General features: G+C 39.6%; 1 protein-coding gene across 1 annotated transcript; it reads right to left on the reverse strand.

The window, feature by feature from the left end:
• Window positions 1-6,357: 6,357 nt before the first annotated feature.
• LOC310966276 (pinopsin-like) lies at window positions 6,358-13,121 on the reverse strand (the record flags this gene model as incomplete). Its single annotated transcript, XM_083940856.1, has 4 exons — window positions 6,358-6,630; window positions 6,902-7,135; window positions 7,281-7,606; window positions 12,773-13,121. 4 exons carry the CDS (start codon window positions 13,119-13,121, stop codon window positions 6,358-6,360), a joined length of 1,182 nt encoding a protein of 393 aa, XP_083796982.1.
• Between the last annotated feature and the right edge of the window lie 7,608 nt (window positions 13,122-20,729).

Below are 20,729 nucleotides of genomic sequence, written 5' to 3' on the forward strand. Positions count from 1 at the left end.
TAATTAAACACAGTAAATAAATATATAATAAATAAATATGTTTATTAAAGTGTCTTTAATTAAACACAGTAAATAAATATATAATAAATAAATATGTTTATTAAAGTGTCTTTAATTAAACACAGTAAATAAATATATAATAAATAAATATGTTTATTAAAGTGTCTTTAATTAAACACAGTAAATAAATATATAATAAATAAATATGTTTATTAAAGTGTCTTTAATTAAACACAGTAAATAAATATATAATAAATAAATATGTTTATTAAAGTGTCTTTAATTAAACACAGAAAATAAATATATAATAAATAAATAGTTTATTAAAGTGTCTTTAATTAAACACAGTAAATAAATATATAATAAATAATATGTTTATTAAAGTGTCTTTAATTAAACACAGTAAATAAATATATAATAAATAAATATGTTTATTAAAGTGTCTTTAATTAAACAGTAAATAAATATATAATAAATAAATATGTTTTATTAAAGTGTCTTTAATTAAACACAGTAAATAAATATATAATAAATAAATATGTTTATTAAAGTGTCTTTAATTAAACACAGTAAATAAATATATAATAAATAAATATGTTTATTAAAGTGTCTTAATTAAACACAGTAAATAAATATATAATAAATAAATATGTTTATTAAAGTGTCTTTAATTAAACACAGTAAATAAATATATAATAAATAAATATGTTTATTAAAGTGTCTTTAATTAAACACAGAAAATAAATATATAATAAATAAATATGTTCATTAAAGTGTCTTTAATTAAACACAGTAAATAAATATATAATAAATAAATATGTTTATTAAAGTGTCTTTAATTAAACACAGTAAATAAATATATAATAAATAAATATGTTTATTAAAGTGTCTTTAATTAAACACAGTAAATAAATATATAATAAATAAATATGTTTATTAAAGTGTCTTTAATTAAACACAGAAAATAAATATATAATAAATAAATATGTTTATTAAAGTGTCTTTAATTAAACACAGTAAATAAATATATAATAAATAAATATGTTTATTAAAGTGTCTTTAATTAAACACAGTAAATAAATATATAATAAATAAATATGTTTATTAAAGTGTCTTTAATTAAACACAGTAAATAAATATATAATAAATAAATATGTTTATTAAAGTGTCTTTAATTAAACACAGTAAATAAATATATAATAAATAAATATGTTTATTAAAGTGTCTTTAATTAAACACAGAAAATAAATATATAATAAATAAATATGTTTATTAAAGTGTCTTTAATTAAACACAGTAAATAAATATATAATAAATAAATATGTTTATTAAAGTGTCTTTAATTAAACACAGAAAATAAATATATAATAAATAAATATGTTATTAAAGTGTCTTTAATTAAACACAGTAAATAAATATATAATAAATAAATATGTTTATTAAAGTGTCTTTAATTAAACACAGAAAATAAATATATAATAAATAAATATGTTATTAAAGTGTCTTTAATTAAACACAGTAAATAAATATATAATAAATAAATGTTTATTAAAGTGTCTTTAATTAAACACAGTAAATAAATATATAATAAATAAATATGTTTATTAAGTGTCTTTAATTAAACACAGTAAATAAATATATAATAAATAAATATGTTTATTAAAGTGTCTTTAATTAAACACAGAAAATAAATATATAATAAATAAATATGTTTATTAAAGTGTCTTTAATTAAACACAGTAAATAAATATATAATAAATAAATATGTTTATTAAAGTGTCTTTAATTAAACACAGTAAATAAATATATAATAAATAAATATGTTTATTAACGTGTCTTTAATTAAACACAGTAAATAAATATATAATAAATAAATATGTTTATTAAAGTGTCCTTTAATTAAACACAGTAAATAAATATATAATAAATAAATATGTTTATTAAAGTGTCTTTAATTAAACACAGTAAATAAATATATAATAAATAAATATGTTTATTAAAGTGTCTTTAATTAAACACAGTAAATAAATATATAATAAATAAATATGTTTATTAAAGTGTCTTTAATTAAACACAGTAAATAAATATATAATAAATAAATATGTTTATTAAGTGTCTTTAATTAAACACAGTAAATAAATATATAATAAATAAATATGTTTATTAAAGTGTCTTTAATTAAACACAGTAAATAAATATATAATAAATAAATATGTTTATTAAAGTGTCTTTAATTAAACACAGTAAATAAATATATAATAAATAAATGTTTATTAAAGTGTCTTTAATTAAACACAGTAAATAAATATATAATAAATAAATATGTTTATTAAAGTGTCTTTAATTAAACACAGTAAATAAATATATAATAAATAAATATGTTTATTAAAGTGTCTTTAATTAAACACAGTAAATAAATATATAATAAATAAATATGTTTATTAAAGTGTCTTTAATTAAACACAGTAAATAAATATATAATAAATAAATATGTTTATTAAAGTGTCTTTAATTAAACACAGTAAATAAATATATAATAAATAAATATGTTTATTAAAGTGTCTTTAATTAAACACAGTAAATAAATATATAATAATAAATATGTTTATTAAAGTGTCTTTAATTAAACACAGTAAATAAATATATAATAAATAAATATGTTTATTAAAGTGTCTTTAATTAAACACAGTAAATAAATATATAATAAATAAATATGTTTATTAAAGTGTCTTTAATTAAACACAGAAAATAAATATATAATAAATAAATATGTTTATTAAAGTGTCTTTAATTAAACACAGTAAATAAATATATAATAAATAAATATGTTTATTAAAGTGTCTTTAATTAAACACAGTAAATAAATATATAATAAATAAATATGTTTATTAGTGTCTTTAATTAAACACAGTAAATAAATATATAATAAATAAATATGTTTATTAAAGTGTCTTTAATTAAACACAGTAAATAAATATATAATAAATAAATATGTTTATTAAAGTGTCTTTAATTAAACACAGTAAATAAATATATAATAAATAAATATGTTTATTAAAGTGTCTTTAATTAAACACAGTAAATAAATATATAATAAATAAATATGTTTATTAACGTGTCTTTAATTAAACACAGTAAATAAATATATAATAAATAAATATGTTTATTAAAGTGTCTTTAATTAAACACAGTAAATAAATATATAATAAATAAATATGTTTATTAAAGTGTCTTTAATTAAACACAGTAAATAAATATATAATAAATAAATATGTTTATTAAAGTGTCTTTAATTAAACACAGTAAATAAATATATAATAAATAAATATGTTTATTAAAGTGTCTTTAATTAAACACAGTAAATAAATATATAATAAATAAATATGTTTATTAAAGTGTCTTTAATTAAACACAGTAAATAAATATATAATAAATAAATATGTTTATTAAAGTGTCTTTAATTAAACACAGTAAATAAATATATAATAAATAAATATGTTTATTAAAGTGTCTTTAATTAAACACAGTAAATAAATATATAATAAATAAATATGTTTATTAAAGTGTCTTTAATTAAACACAGTAAATAAATATATAATAAATAAATATGTTTATTAAAGTGTCTTTAATTAAACACAGTAAATAAATATATAATAAATAAATATGTTTATTAAAGTGTCTTTAATTAAACACAGTAAATAAATATATAATAAATAAATATGTTTATTAAAGTGTCTTTAATTAAACACAGTAAATAAATATATAATAAATAAATATGTTTATTAAAGTGTCTTTAATTAAACACAGAAAATAAATATATAATAAATAAATATGTTTATTAAAGTGTCTTTAATTAAACACAGTAAATAAATATATAATAAATAAATATGTTTATTAAAGTGTCTTTAATTAAACACAGTAAATAAATATATAATAAATAAATATGTTTATTAAAGTGTCTTTAATTAAACACAGTAAATAAATATATAATAAATAAATATGTTTATTAAAGTGTCTTTAATTAAACACAGTAAATAAATATATAATAAATAAATATGTTTATTAAAGTGTCTTTAATTAAACACAGTAAATAAATATATAATAAATAAATATGTTTATTAAAGTGTCTTTAATTAAACACAGTAAATAAAAGACGCTCACAGAACTTTATTTCTTTATTTCTTTATTTCTTTATTTCTTTAATTTTCTTGAACAAAACATTTTTATAACATCAAAAATATAAAATATGAACATTTAATCACTTTATTATAATTATTAAAATAAACGTGGAAGAACACGACTGTTATTAATTATTAATATTTATGTTTTTAATTTATTTTTAATCTGATTTTAGTTCGATAATAAATTCATGAGTTTATTTATTGTTCAAATATTATTTTATTATTTATATTTAATAATTTCATAATAATGATTATTAAATATTATTTATATTATATTTAATTATTTCATAATAATGATTATTAAATATTATTTATATTATATTTAATTATTTCATAATAATTATTATTAAATATGATTTATATTTAATTATTTCATAATAATGATAATTAAATATTATTTAAATTATATTTAATTATTTCATAATAATTATTATTAAATATTATATAATTATATTTAATTATTTCATAATAATTATTATTAAATATTATTTATATTATATTTAATTATTTCATAATAATTATTATTAAATATTATATAATTATATTTAATTATTTCATAATATTGATTATTAAATATTATTTATATTATATTTAATTATTTCATAATAATAATTATTAAATATTATATTTATTATATTTAATTATTTCATAATAATGATTATTAAATATGATTTAATTATATTTAATTATTTCATAATAATGATTATTAAATATTATATTTATTATATTTAATTATTTCATAATAATGATTATTAAATATTATAAATATTATATTTAATTATTTCATAATAATGATTATTAAATATTATAAATATTATATTTAATTATTTCATAATAATGATTATTAAATATTATATTTATTATATTTAATTATTTCATAATAATGATTATTAAATATTATAAATATTATATTTAATTATTTCATAATAATGATTATTAAATATTATAAATATTATATTTAATTATTTCATAATAATGATTATTAAATATTATAAATATTATATTTAATTATTTCATAATAATGATTATTAAATATTATATAATTATATTTAATTATTTCATAATAATGATTATTAAATATTATTTATATTATATTTAATTATTTCATAATAATGATTATTAAATATTATTTATATTATATTTAATTATTTCATAATAATGATTATTAAATATTATTTATATTATATTTAATTATTTCATAATAATGATTATTAAATATTATTTATATTATATTTAATTATTTCATAATAATGATTATTAAATATTATATAATTATAAATATATAATTTAATGAATTATTCTAAAGTTTAATGATATTTTACCTTAATTATATAAACGTTCACTGACCTGTCATCGGTCCGGTGGAGTTATAATTTAAAAATGATAAAATATAATGTTTCTGATCTGTGACATCACTGTGACATCACGCTGACATCACGCTGACATCACTGTGACATCACGCTGACATCACTGTGACATCACGCTGACATCACTGTGACATCACTGTGACATCACTGTGACATCACTGTGACATCACTGTGACATCACTGTGACATCACGCTGACATCACGCTGACATCACTGTGACATCACAGTGACATCACGCTGACATCACTGTGACATCACTGACATCACGCTGACATCACAGTGACATCACGCTGACATCACTGTGACATCACTGACGTCACGCTGACATCACGCTGACATCACGCTGACATCACTGTGACATCACGCTAACGTCACGCTGACATCACGCTGACATCACTGTGACATCACGCTGACATCACGCTGACATCACTGTGACATCACGCTGACATCACGCTGACATCACGCTGACATCACTGTGACATCACGCTGACATCACTGTGACATCACGCTGACATCACGCTGACATCACAGTGACATCACGCTGACATCACTGTGACATCACTGACGTCACGCTGACATCACGCTGACATCACGCTGACATCACTGTGACATCACGCTGACGTCACGCTGACATCACGCTGACATCACTGTGACATCACGCTGACATCACGCTGACATCACTGTGACATCACGCTGACATCACGCTGACATCACGCTGACATCACTGTGACATCACGCTGACATCACTGTGACATCACTGTGACATCACGCTGACATCACTGTGACATCACGCTGACATCACTGTGACATCACGCTGACATCACAGCGGAGGCTTCAGGTGGATCCTCAGAGACGCCCTCGCTGGTTCCTTCCACGTTGACGGGGGCGTGTCCAGGGCCCGTGGCGTTGGCGTGTTCGTGACCCGTGGCACGGACGTGCCCTGGATCCTTGGCGTGTCCCGGGGCGCCGTCACAGCCTCGCCTGTTGAGCTGCAGCGCCGTGGTCTTTGACGGCATCGACGTGTGAACGACCTCCGTCAGACGATGCTCACAACGGAACAGGATCAGGAAGCAGCGGAAAAACTGAACAACACAGGTTATTGTTGTTATTGTTGTTGTTGTTGTTGTTGTTGTTGTTGTTGTTGTTTATGAAGCAACAACACTTTTAAATGTAAACGCGTCTGATTTAATGATTTAACTTTAGTTATAAATTAATTAAACTTTATGTTCAGACGCGTTTGAAGCTGATTCATGATGAGTAGCTCTAAAGGTGACGGTGCGTTCAGGGCCCCGTTTTCTCAGTTATTCATTTAAATGACTCAGCATGTTTTAAACCAGATTTTTGCTGACTCACCTGTTTGTTCATGAGGATGTATATGAGCGGGTTGATGACCGTGCTGCTCTTGGCGAGGATCGACGGGACGACGGCGGCGATGGGGCTGACGGCTCCTGGCCGACCGAAGGTGGCCATCATGGCGACGACGCCGTACGGCATCCAGCAGAGCAGGTAGAACGCCACCGTGGTGATGACCATGAACAGGATGTGGAACTCTCTGCGACGAGCCGCCGTCCGCCTGAAGCGCCCGACCTGAGAGATGAGACCCAGGTAAGACACGCCCACAGGTACGACTCACTCAATACAGATGTAAATAAAGTCATCACAGTAAATGTGCTGAGTCACAGTGTGCGTAAAGTGCTGAGTCACGGTGTGTGTAAAGTGCTGAGTCACAGACCTGTCTGACGGCGTGCAGCAGTCGTCCGTAGCAGTACACCATGACGAGCACGGGGACGCCGAGGCAGAAGACGAACAGACAGATGACGTAGGAGTGAGAGCGTGGCGAGCGCTCTGTCCACGCCACAGAGCAGCTGGTGCCGGCGCCCTCCAGCCCGTAGCTGCTCCAGCCAAGCAGGGGCGGCACCGTCCACGCTACCGAGTACAGCCAGGCCCCACCCACCGCCAGCAGCGGCTTCCTGTAGTCCGCCGCACGCTTGTTGTACACCATCAGGGTGCTGTAGCGGTCGTAGGACAGGATGGCGAGGGACACGAGGGACACGATGCCTGAGGGAGACAGACCGCCACATAACGGTCTCCTGTAGTTAACTTTACCGTCTCCTTTAGTCGTCTAAACTTAATGGTCTTTTGTAGTTAACTTAACGGTCTCAGTGTAACAGCGCTTCCCCCTGAGTGTCAGATGTCCTGACTTTGCTGTGGGCCCTGAACGCCTCGGTCACATTCTTCTCATGTTTTGTTCAAAGAAGCGAAACTTTACACAAACGAGTGTGTGTGTGTGTGTGTGTGTGTGTGTGTGTGTGTGTGTGTGTGTGTGTGTGTGTGTGTGTGTGTGTGTGTGTGTGTGTGTGTGTGTGTGTGTGTGTGTGTGTGTGTGTGTGTGTGTGTGTGTGTGTGTGTGTGTGTGTGTGTGTGTGTGTGTGTGTGTGAGAACAGCTTTTATTTTAGAAGACTTTAAAACACGGCCTTTCTAAGACGGCTGCCCCCGACCGTCCACACAAAGTCCACTCAGGTCACTGGATCCTGGACCAGAGTCTTCAGGCTCAGGGAGCCGGACCAGTGTCTTCAGGCTCAGGGAGCCGGACCAGTGTCTTCAGGCTCAGGGAGCCGGACCAGAGTCTTCAGGCTCAGGGAGCCGGACCAGAGTCTTCAGGCTCAGGGAGCCGGACCAGAGTCTTCAGGCTCAGGGAGCCGGACCAGAGTCTTCAAGCTCAGGGAGCCGGACCAGTGTCTTCAGGCTCAGGGAGCCGGACCAGAGTCTTCAGGCTCAGGGAGCCGGACCAGTGTCTTCAGGCTCAGGGAGCCGGACCAGAGTCTTCAGGCTCAGGGAGCCGGACCAAAGTCTTCCAGATTAGGGAGCCGGACCAGACAAGGTACTGGTGAACATTGATATCCGCAGTCCGAATGCGTCAGCTCCAGGATAAGAGGTCGTCACCTTGCTGACAGGCCATAAAGCTCGCAGGAGCTGTGGATCCACGACGAGCGCTCGCGTAGCTCTCGGGCTCCACCGGTGAAATTGGCCAAATCAATCGACTCCGTACGGTCCCTTCACGGGGCCACACAGTTCCTTCCCGTGCACTGCCCCAGTAAGAGCAGTGCTCAATTCTTCCGAGGCATGGACAGTTGCTTCTTTGGCGCCACGCGGGACCTGGCCAGGACAAAGGAGACATGGACTTCATAATGAGCGTCTTCTGTCCATAGATGAGCAACAGAGCCGCCGGCTCTCTCAGAAGAATCACAGAAAATGTGCAGATCTCTGCCTGATCTCGACGAGTCTGCAGACGCTGGTGCATAACATCTGGGGATCTCCATCTGGACGAGGTCTGGAATCTCTCGCTCCCAGCCAATCAAACTGTCACGGAGGCTCTGTGGCTGGATCAGCTCATCCCAGCCGATTGGTTCCTTCCAAAGATCCCGAACCAGAATCTTGGCTCTGGTGGTAAACGGTACGATATAACCCAGGGGGTCATACTGACAAGCAAGTACCTAGTAGACATTCCTCAAGGTGAGTTCAGTTCTCTCCACTGGTCTATGTTTGTACTTAGGGGAGTCACGGAGGCATCCCCAACGTAGCCCAAGCGTAGATGGCACAGCAGGGGCTGGACGTAGTGCCAAATGGAAGTACTTCCTATTAACAGATCGTCGGCTCCTCTGTCCTTCATGTCCCGCCAGATGAAGCGCAGAACGGGTTTGTCAGCTGGCAGAAGGCGAATCACTCACCGCAACTGGGTACTGCCCGAACCGAATTAGGACTCCTAGCAGCGATGGTCCTAGAGCAGGTCCAGGAAGAAGACCATCGAGAGACTTTCCTTCGTACTGAACGGAGCAGTTGAAGACAATCCTGTCTTTATCGCTGTGTCGCACCTTAAGGTGAGGAGTGAACCAGGACTCTGGGGGGGATGTTGCTGCCTCTGGCCCGACACTGCTACGCTAATGTGTTCGTCTCCTGACAGTCGACCTCGGCGCGCTGGGGGTCTGTGGCAACTCAGACTACAGTCCCGATAATCACAGACTACTGTCCCGATAATCACAGACTACTGTCCCGATAATCACAGACTACAGTCCTGATAATCACAGACTACAGTCCCGATAATCACAGACTACAGTCCTGATAATCACAGACTACAGTCCCGATAATCACAGACTACAGTCCTGATAATCACAGACTACAGTCCCGATAATCACAGACTACAGTCCCGATAATCACAGACTACAGTCCTGATAATCACAGACTACAGTCCTGATAATCACAGACTACAGTCCTGATAATCACAGACTACAGTCCCGATAATCACAGACTACAGTCCTGATAATCACAGACTACAGTCCTGATAATCACAGACTACAGCCCCGATAATCACAGACTACAGTCCCGATAATCACAGACTACGGTCCTGATAATCACAGACTACAGTCCCGATAATCACAGACTACAGTCCCGATAATCACAGACTACAGTCCCGATAATCACAGACTACAGTCCCGATAATCACAGACTACGGTCCTGATAATCACAGACTACAGTCCCGATAATCACAGACTACAGTCCCGATAATCACAGACTACAGTCCCGATAATCACAGACTACAGTCCCGATAATCACAGACTACAGTCCTGATAATCACAGACTACAGTCCCGATAATCACAGACTACAGTCCTGATAATCACAGACTACAGTCCCGATAATCACAGACTACAGTCCCGATAATCACAGACTACAGTCCCGATAATCACAGACTACAGTCCTGATAATCACAGACTACAGTCCCGATAATCACAGACTACAGTCCCGATAATCACAGACTACAGTCCCGATAATCACAGACTACAGTCCCGATAATCACAGACTACAGTCCTGATAATCACAGACTACAGTCCCGATAATCACAGACTACAGTCCTGATAATCACAGACTACAGTCCCGATAATCACAGACTACAGTCCCGATAATCACAGACTACAGTCCTGATAATCACAGACTACAGTCCCGATAATCACAGACTACAGTCCCGATAATCACAGACTACAGTCCCGATAATCACAGACTACAGTCCCGATAATCACAGACTACAGTCCTGATAATCACAGACTACAGTCCTGATAATCACAGACTACGGTCCCGATAATCACAGACTACAGTCCTGATAATCACAGACTACAGTCCCGATAATCACAGACTACAGTCCTGATAATCACAGACTACAGTCCTGATAATCACAGACTACAGTCCCGATAATCACAGACTACAGTCCCGATAATCACAGACTACAGTCCGGATAATCACAGACTACGGTCCCGATAATCACAGACTACAGTCCTGATAATCACAGACTACAGTCCTGATAATCACAGACTACAGTCCTGATAATCACAGACTACAGTCCTGATAATCACAGACTACAGTCCCGATAATCACAGACTACAGTCCCGATAATCACAGACTACGGTCCCGATAATCACAGACTACAGTCCCGATAATCACAGACTACGGTCCTGATAATCACAGACTACAGCCCCGATAATCACAGACTACAGTCCTGATAATCACAGACTACAGCCCCGATAATCACAGACTACAGTCCTGATAATCACAGACTACAGTCCCGATAATCACAGACTACAGTCCTGATAATCACAGACTACAGTCCCGATAATCACAGACTACAGTCCTGATAATCACGGACTACAGTCCTGATAATCACAGACTACAGCCCCGATAATCACAGACTACAGTCCTGATAATCACAGACTACAGTCCCGATAATCACAGACTACAGTCCCGATAATCACAGACTACAGTCCTGATAATCACAGACTACAGTCCTGATAATCACAGACTACAGTCCCGATAATCACAGACTACAGTCCTGATAATCACAGACTACAGTCCCGATAATCACAGACTACAGTCCCGATAATCACAGACTACAGTCCTGATAATCACAGACTACAGTCCCGATAATCACAGACTACAGTCCCGATAATCACAGACTACAGTCCCGATAATCACAGACTACAGTCCCGATAATCACAGACTACAGTCCTGATAATCACAGACTACAGTCCCGATAATCACAGACTACAGTCCTGATAATCACAGACTACAGTCCCGATAATCACAGACTACAGTCCCGATAATCACAGACTACAGTCCTGATAATCACAGACTACAGTCCCGATAATCACAGACTACAGTCCCGATAATCACAGACTACAGTCCCGATAATCACAGACTACAGTCCCGATAATCACAGACTACAGTCCTGATAATCACAGACTACAGTCCTGATAATCACAGACTACGGTCCCGATAATCACAGACTACAGTCCTGATAATCACAGACTACAGTCCCGATAATCACAGACTACAGTCCTGATAATCACAGACTACAGTCCTGATAATCACAGACTACAGTCCCGATAATCACAGACTACAGTCCCGATAATCACAGACTACAGTCCGGATAATCACAGACTACAGTCCTGATAATCACAGACTACAGTCCCGATAATCACAGACTACAGTCCCGATAATCACAGACTACGGTCCCGATAATCACAGACTACAGTCCCGATAATCACAGACTACGGTCCTGATAATCACAGACTACAGCCCCGATAATCACAGACTACAGTCCTGATAATCACAGACTACAGCCCCGATAATCACAGACTACAGTCCTGATAATCACAGACTACAGTCCCGATAATCACAGACTACAGTCCTGATAATCACAGACTACAGTCCCGATAATCACAGACTACAGTCCTGATAATCACGGACTACAGTCCTGATAATCACAGACTACAGCCCCGATAATCACAGACTACAGTCCTGATAATCACAGACTACAGTCCCGATAATCACAGACTACAGTCCCGATAATCACAGACTACAGTCCTGATAATCACAGACTACAGTCCTGATAATCACAGACTACAGTCCCGATAATCACAGACTACAGTCCTGATAATCACAGACTACAGTCCTGATAATCACAGACTACAGTCCTAATAATCACAGACTACAGTCCTGATAATCACAGACTACGGTCCCGATAATCACAGACTACGGTCCTGATAATCACAGACTACAGTCCTGATAATCACAGACTACAGTCCTGATAATCACAGACTACAGTCAACCAATGCCTCATGTATTAACACTTGATATTAATAATAAATATTAATATTACTAATCATGAATAACTGACCGAAGCAGGAGTTGATGAAGCCGTACCACATGCAGCCGCTGCGTCCGTACAGCCAGCGGCTGCGCAGACTGGAGGCGAAGCTGAGCGTGGTGCCGCAGACGCAGACGAGCATGTCGCTGACACTGATGTTGAGCAGCAGCACGTTCACGGGGGTCCGCAGGCTCCTGAAGCGGCAGAACAGAACCAGGACCAGCAGGTTGTTGAGGAACCCCAGCACCATGATGGAGCCCAGGAACACCGACACCACGCGGTGCCCGCTGTGAGACAGACGCTCCTGCGGCGTGTCACTCCAGCCAAGCTCCAGAGGAGACAGAGAAGCGCTCAGGTTGGACGGCAGGTCGGAGAACATGACGCTGAGGGGGCGGGGCAGGGCAGAAACAGTGCCGATCAGGTGCAGGGCGGAGTGGGACGGGTCAGGTGGGGTCAGGTGCAGGGTGGAGTGGGGCGGGTCAGGTGCAGGGCGGAGTGGGGCGGGTCAGGTGGGGTCAGGTGCAGGGTGGAGTGGGGCGGGTCAGGTGCGGGGCGGAGTGGGGCGGGTCAGGTGCAGGGTGGAGTGGGGCGGGTCAGGTGCAGGGCGGAGTGGGGCGGGTCAGGTGCAGGGTGGAGTGGGGCGGGTCAGGTGCAGGGCGGGTCAGGTGCAGGGTGGAGTGGGGCGGGTCAGGTGCAGGGCGGAGTGGGACGGGTCAGGTGGCGTCAGGTGCAGGGTGGAGTGGGGCGGGTCAGGTGCGGGGCGGGTCAGGTGCAGGGTGGAGTGGGGCGGGTCAGGTGCGGGGCGGAGTGGGACGGGTCAGGTGGGGTCAGGTGCAGGGTGGAGTGGGGCGGGTCAGGTGGGGTCAGGTGCAGGGTGGAGTGGGGCGGGTCAGGTGCAGGGCGGAGTGGGGCGGGTCAGGTGCGGGGCGGGTCAGGTGCAGGGCGGAGTGGGGCGGGTCAGGTGCAGGGTGGAGTGGGGCGGGTCAGGTGCAGGGTGGAGTGGGGATCAGGTGCAGGGTGGAGTGGGGCGGGTCAGGTGCAGGGCGGAGTGGGGATCAGGTGTTTGGAGGAAATAAAGGTGCAGAAAAGTCAAAGCATTCTGCCGTGACGCACCGCCGCCGTCTGCGCCATCCTCCTCCTCCTCCTCTGCGGTGGAGCAGAACACCAGGAGAGATAAATGAAAGATCACACACTTGTTCTTCTTTTCTTGTTCTAACTCTGTTCTTCTTCTTCTCCCCCTCTTCTTCCTCCTCCTCCTCCTCTCTTCTTCTCTTCCTGTGGTGTGGAAGTGTCCGTGTGCTCGTGCAGGCGGACTGACGCTCCTCTCCTCGCGCCGATCCTTTTGACTGAGCAGTGACATCATCAGAGCCGTGGTGTGTTCAGGTCCCGGCAGGAGGGTCGGAAACATGAGAACAGAGAGAAGGAACTCTGAAGGCTGCACAAGATCGGACACGCAGAGGTGTCCCTGAAGTGTCCACGCTGTCCCAGAACTGTCCACTTTGTCTTTGAAGTGTCCCTGAAGTTGCCATGGTGTCTCTGAAGTGTCCACAGTGTCTCTGAAGTGTCCACGGTGTAGGAGAAGACATCCTTGGTCCCTGAGGAGCTCCATCTGGAGACCTCAGCTGTCCCCCTCCAGCATCCGTCTGTCTCAGGGTGAAGACGTCCTGTGCTTTTACTGAATCGACCAGAGTTTCAAACCTAAATCTCAGAGGACAGGGACCACGAAGACGAGCTGTGCGAACTTAGATACACATGAAATCAGATAAATGTGGTGTGTGTGTGTGTGTGTGTGTGTGTGTGTGTGTGTGTGTGTGTGTGTGTGTGTGTGTGTGTGTGTGTGGGGGGTCACATATGTTCACACTCGTGCACTGATCTTATTTATATTTATGCCTCAGAGCGTCTCAGCGGGAGCAGATCCTGGCCCTGAACGCCTCCTGCCGCCTGATTGGTTGCTGGAGAAGTGCGATGGCGTCATGGTTGACAGCAGGGCGCCCGTCTGAAGGTGACACGGGTCACTGTGATGGATCTGAGGACTGTTAAACTGGTCTGTGATGGACCTGAGGACTGTTAAACTGGTCTGTGATGGATCTGAGGACTGTTCAACTGGTCTGTGATGGATCTGAGGACTGTTAAACTGGTCTGTGATGGACCTGAGGACTGTTAAACTGGTCTGTGATGGACCTGAGGACTGTTAAACTAGTCTGTGATGGACCTGAGGACTGTTTAACTGGTCTGTGATGGATCTGAGGACTGTTCAACTGGTCTGTGATGGATCTGAGGACTGTTCAACTGGTCTGTGATGGATCTGAGGACTGTTAAACTGGTCTGTGATGGATCTGAGGACTGTTAAACTGGTCTGTGATGGACCTGAGGACTGTTAAACTGGTCTGTGATGGATCTGAGGACTGTTCAACTGGTCTGTGATGGATCTGAGGACTGTTAAACTAGTCTGTGATGGACCTGAGGACTGTTAAACTGGTCTGTGATGGACCTGAGGACTGTTAAACTGGTCTGTGATGGATCTGAGGACTGTTCAACTGGTCTGTGATGGATCTGAGGACTGTTAAACTGGTCTGTGGTGGACCTGAGGACTGTTAAACTAGTCTGTGATGGACCTGAGGACTGTTAAACTGGTCTGTGATGGACCTGAGGACTGTTAAACTAGTCTGTGATGGACCTGAGGACTGTTTAACTGGTCTGTGATGGACCTGAGGACTGTTAAACTGGTCTGTGGGGGACCTGAGGACTGTTAAACTGGTCTGTGATGGACCTGAGGACTGTTAAACTAGTCTGTGATGGACCTGAGGACTGTTAAACTGGTCTGTGATGGACCTGAGGACTGTTAAACTGGTCTGTGATGGACCTGAGGACTGTTAAACTGGTCTGTGGTGGACCTGAGGACTGTTAAACTGGTCTGTGGTGGACCTGAGGACTGTTTAACTGGTCTGTGATGGACCTGAGGACTGTTAAACTGGTCTGTGTTGGACCTGAGGACTGTTAAACTGGTCTGTGGTGGACCTGAGGACTGTTAAACTGGTCTGTGGTGGACCTGAGGACTGTTTAACTGGTCTGTGGTGGACCTGAGGACTGTTTAACTGGTCTGTGATGGACCTGAGGACTGTTAAAGTGGTCTGTGTTGGACCTGAGGACTGTTAAACTGGTCTGTGGTGGACCTGAGGACTGTTAAACTGGTCTGTGATGGACCTGAGGACTGTTAAACTGGTCTGTGGTGGACCTGGTCTCTTGGGGGACCTGAGGACTGTTAAACTGGTCTGTGGTGGACCTGGTCTCTAGGGGAACCTGAGGACCTGTTGTCGGTCTCATAGTAACACAAAGTATCGTGTCTCCGTGTCTTTGACCTGGATGACATCATCACGCCGTCAGCTGTGGATCAGTTTCCCTGTGACATCATCACCTCCTGACAAACAAGCCTCAGGGCGGCTGTGACCCGGAAAACCCTAACCACCTGGATCAGGTCTCAGGGGCAGCAGCTCCAGCCTCTGATCCTGGATCAGGTCTCAGGGGCAGCAGCTCCAGCCTCTGATCCTGGATCAGGTCTCAGGGGCAGCAGCTCCAGCCTCTGATCCTGGATCAGGTCTCAGGGGCAGCAGCTCCAGCCTCTGGTCCTGGATCAGGTCTCAGGGTCAGCAGCTCCAGCCTCTGATCCTGGATCAGGTCTCAGGGGCAGCAGCTCCAGCCTCTGGTCCTGGATCAGGTCTCGGGCAGCAGCTCCAGCCTCTGATCCTGGATCAGGTCTCAGGGGCAGCAGCTCCAGCCTCTGATCCTGGATCAGGTCTCAGGGGCAGCAGCTCCAGCCTCTGATCCTGGATCAGGTCTCGGGCAGCAGCTCCAGCCTCTGATCCTGGATCAGGTCTCAGGGGCAGCAGCTCCAGCCTCTGATCCTGGATCAGGTCTCGGGCAGCAGCTCCAGCCTCTGGTTCTGAGCGGTGACGTTTAAACAGAGTTTATTAATAACTGAGCTCAGCTGCAGCCGTTAGTGTGTGAAATGATTCCCTGCAGCTGAACTGTCATGTGTCCCTGAAGTGTCCACGGTGTCCCTGAAGTGTCCACAGTGTCTTTGAAGTGTCCACGGTGTCTTTGAAGTGTCCTGTGACGAAGAGCACATCGTCACCAGTTTTGCACACATGGCACCACGCACTTTAGACCGAGTATGAATACATATGCACTTTAATAATTGCACAGACACTTTAAGAAGAGCAACAGCACTTTATTAGAGATTTGCACAATACATTTTAACACTATTTTTGGATTTGTAGCCATGTGATTGATGTTTGGCGGGTCTTGATCTGGCTGATAGGTCCTGTGTAGGCCACGCAGTTTACCTAGAGCAGAGGGACATGGGGTTAAATGTGCCTATTAAGTTGTTAATTGATCAAACAAGGAGCTAAGTTAAAAATGTGTATTGTGTTGCTTAATGAGTGTGCAGTGGATAAATCAAGAGTGTTGTGTACTCACCAGTCTTTTGTCTTCCGGGTGTGCAGGCAAAAGGCTTCCCCAGGAAACGGACGCCACTTATATAGTTCCGGGGCTGCCACGTGTAAATTGGTGTGGGGGTGGTAAATGTGTGCATTGTATTTTAGTGGAGGTAATATGAAGTGTATTGGTGTATTTTCTCTGTCAGTGGATGTAGAGTAGGATATATATAAGTCACAGATGAGGGGGTGCAGATACAGAAATAAAAACAATGGTGGGTTAAAAATGTTTTAGGCCAGGGATCCTGGAGAATGGATTCTTCCAGTGTAATAGGTTGACACCCTATAAATAGGCGCCATTTTGGCAACCTGGGGTTCTTTTGTTTGGTGATCCTGATGTGCCTATACGGTTTGCCAAGGGCAATGAATAAAGAATCGCCTTGATGACCCACCTCAAACCTTGCCTATGGATCATTTTTTTGCTGTATCATCCGGCTGTAATTGTCGTCATTCTCACATGTCCACAGTGTCCCTGAAGTGTCCACGGTGTCTTTGAAGTGTCCACGGTGTCCCTGAAGTGTCCACAGTGTCTTTGAAGTGTCCACAGTGTCTTTGAAGTGTTCGCAGTGTCTTTGAAGTGTTCACAGTGTCTTTGAAGTGTTCGCAGTGTCTTTGAAGTGTTCGCAGTGTCTTTGAAGTGTTCGCAGTGTCTTTGAAGTGTTCGCAGTGTCTTTGAAGTGTCCACAGTGTCCCTGAAGTGTTCACAGTGTCCCTGAAGTATCCACGGTGTCCCTGAAGTATCCACGGTGTCCCTGAAGTATCCACGGTGTCCCTGAAGTGTCCACGATGTCCCTGAAGTATCCATGACTTATCTGTAATGTTGACATTGTCCCTGAAGTGTTGACTGCGTTACTGAAGTGTCCACAGTGTCTTTGAAGTGTCCACAGTGTCTTTGAAGTGTCCACAGTGTCTTTGAAGTGTCCACAGTGTCCCTGAAGTGTCCACAGTGTCCCTGAAGTCTCCACAGTGTCTTTGAAGTGTCCACAGTGTCCCTGAAGTATCCACGGTGTCCCTGAAGTGTCCACAGTGTCTCTGAAGTATCCACAGTGTCCCTGAAGTGTCCACGGTGTCTCTGAAGTGTCCACGGTGTCTCTGAAGTATCCACAGTGTCCCTGAAGTGTCCACAGTGTCTCTGAAGTGTCCACAGTGTCCCTGAAGTATCCACGGTGTCTCTGAAGTATCCACAGTGTCTCTGAAGTATCCACGGTGTCCCTGAAGTATCCACAGTGTCTCTGAAGTGTCCACGATGTCCCTGAAGTGTCCACGGTGTCCCTGATTTTAAATGTTTTTTTTGAAGTAATCAAATTGTCCACTTTGTCTCTGCTGTAAATGAAGAGTTCAAAGCTCCAGACAAAGAGAATAAATAATAATAATAATAATAATAATAATATTAAATGTGAGGAGCAGCAGAAATGCATCTTCTATCCTGTGGTGATTCAGGTGCATTGTGGGTAATTACACAAACGGATCCTAATTGTTTTATTTGAAAAAACTTGAGTTTAAAGAACACGAGAGAAACAGGAGAGAGTTTAAAAACATGAAGTTTAATTAAACACGTGATGCGTCTTCATGTTTTTAACACATTAAAACAATAAAGTCTCTGTTTCAGTCGTTGAAGCTCAGACACGTCACTGTTAAATATGTATGAACTTCTGAACCCGTGAAAGTCACCGGGGCGTCTGTGGTACAGGAGGTAGAGAGGGTCGTCTGCTGATCTGAGGTCAGCGGTTCGATCCCCGCTCCGACTGGGTGTCGAAGTGTCCGTGAGCAAGACACTGAACCCCGGTCTGCACGCTCCCGATTTCTTCAGCACCTGTGTCGGTGCTGAGTGAGTCGGTTATCTGTCCCTGTGCAGTGACGTCATTCTGTAAAAACGCCTCCATGTTTGTGTGAATCCAGACTTTTCACGTCTGTGACGAGCTGGAAAATAACTGTGAGATGACTTTTGAGTGAACTCTGTCTTTTGGTGTTAATGGTCAGAAGTCGTCGTCTGACATGACTGTAGGTTTGAAATGTTGTTTACTGGTTTCCGGGTCTGGAGCTTGTTAGTGAGGAGGCATATGTGGGTAGTGTTGCATTGAAAGGGTCATGAGTAGATGTAGTTTAACTGATGGATTGAAGAACAATATTTATTATCAGCAGCAGAGTCACAGTTAATGTATTGAGTGTCCCTTTAATTTAATAGTTTAAAGTCTTTACAGTTTTTCTCAGTTGCTAAAACACTAAACCCTGTTGTCTGAACCCATTTCTCTGTTGTCTGAACCACTGATTGAATCAATCACCATGATCACTTTTCACCTGTTTACACATGTTTGTAACTTCCCAACACAGTTTCATTGTGATGCACCTGTGCTGCAGAATGGTGAGCACAGGTGGCAAAAGTCAAACACAATGAAAGCACAGCTGTCACCACCTGGACCCAACAACTCATAATTGATCACACTTGTGGCAAATGATGTGAGGGAATATATGATACGTGAGAGGAAGTTGAGGTGGTCAGTGAAGACAAAGAACAGTAATATCTGATGACATCAGAGCTTCTGTGATTGACCATGTTCTTGTCCATGTATGAGGAGATCCCACCATAATCTGAAGATTTAGAGAAGAGAACAGGTACATGTACATGTTGAGAGCCTTTCCTTTCTCTCCTGGTCCCTGTCTTTGACCCTCTCCTTTCTCCCCTTGTCCCTGTCGTCCCAGACAAATAACCCGTCCAGTTGCTTCCCACTTAGATTTCTTTGGGACGACCTGGACAAATGAGAATATTCACAGGCCTCTTGATTGTGTGTTTTGTCGGTGGTGCTTGTTAATGTCTGATGCATCACTGTCTCCTCTGGCCCGGCCCCACCTCTGTATTTAATTGTCTCTCTCCTCCCTGAGTCCCAGATTAAGTGGGGGAATAATTCATTGAATCAATAATTGTTCTCTGATCCAACAACGAAAGTACTTTTGTAAACTTTTGAACACTAGAAACATGACTTTAATGTAAACGTTCCCCCCTAATTCTGAATATGTGCGAGTTAGATTATGAACAGCCTCGATCACCCAACAAATATAGTGTATTTATATCATTTGATCCTATTTAAGCTGCTGCTATTGTAACTGTTACTGTGTTACCACAGTCAGTGTGAGCGTGCCCTCAGACACCAGGACAGCCATGTCACATCGGATAGTGAAGGTGATATGAGACGGGTTGAAGACTAAGAGGTTAGAGATTTGAGTCTCACACGGTGCAGAAAAATCGTCTCCAGTTTACACTCTTCCTTCAAAATAAGAGCCCATTATGCAACAGAGGGACGGGAAAGTGTCTCAGAGAAACTGTCACATCAGGTGGCCTAGGTGTTATGAGAAGGGCTGCAGACCAGTAGGTTGGAGGTTCAAACCCCGTGACCTGCTTTAAGCTGGTCACCTGTTTTAAGGTTTAATATCAATTTGAAATCCAGGGTCAAATGTGCAAAGAGAAAGATCTTGATCGCCAGTGTCACTGTTGGGGT

The sequence above is a fragment of the Echiichthys vipera genome (genome assembly GCF_963691815.1).
Source record: "Echiichthys vipera genome assembly, contig: SCAFFOLD_90, whole genome shotgun sequence".
In the NCBI taxonomy this organism is placed as follows: Eukaryota; Metazoa; Chordata; class Actinopteri; order Perciformes; family Trachinidae; genus Echiichthys; species Echiichthys vipera.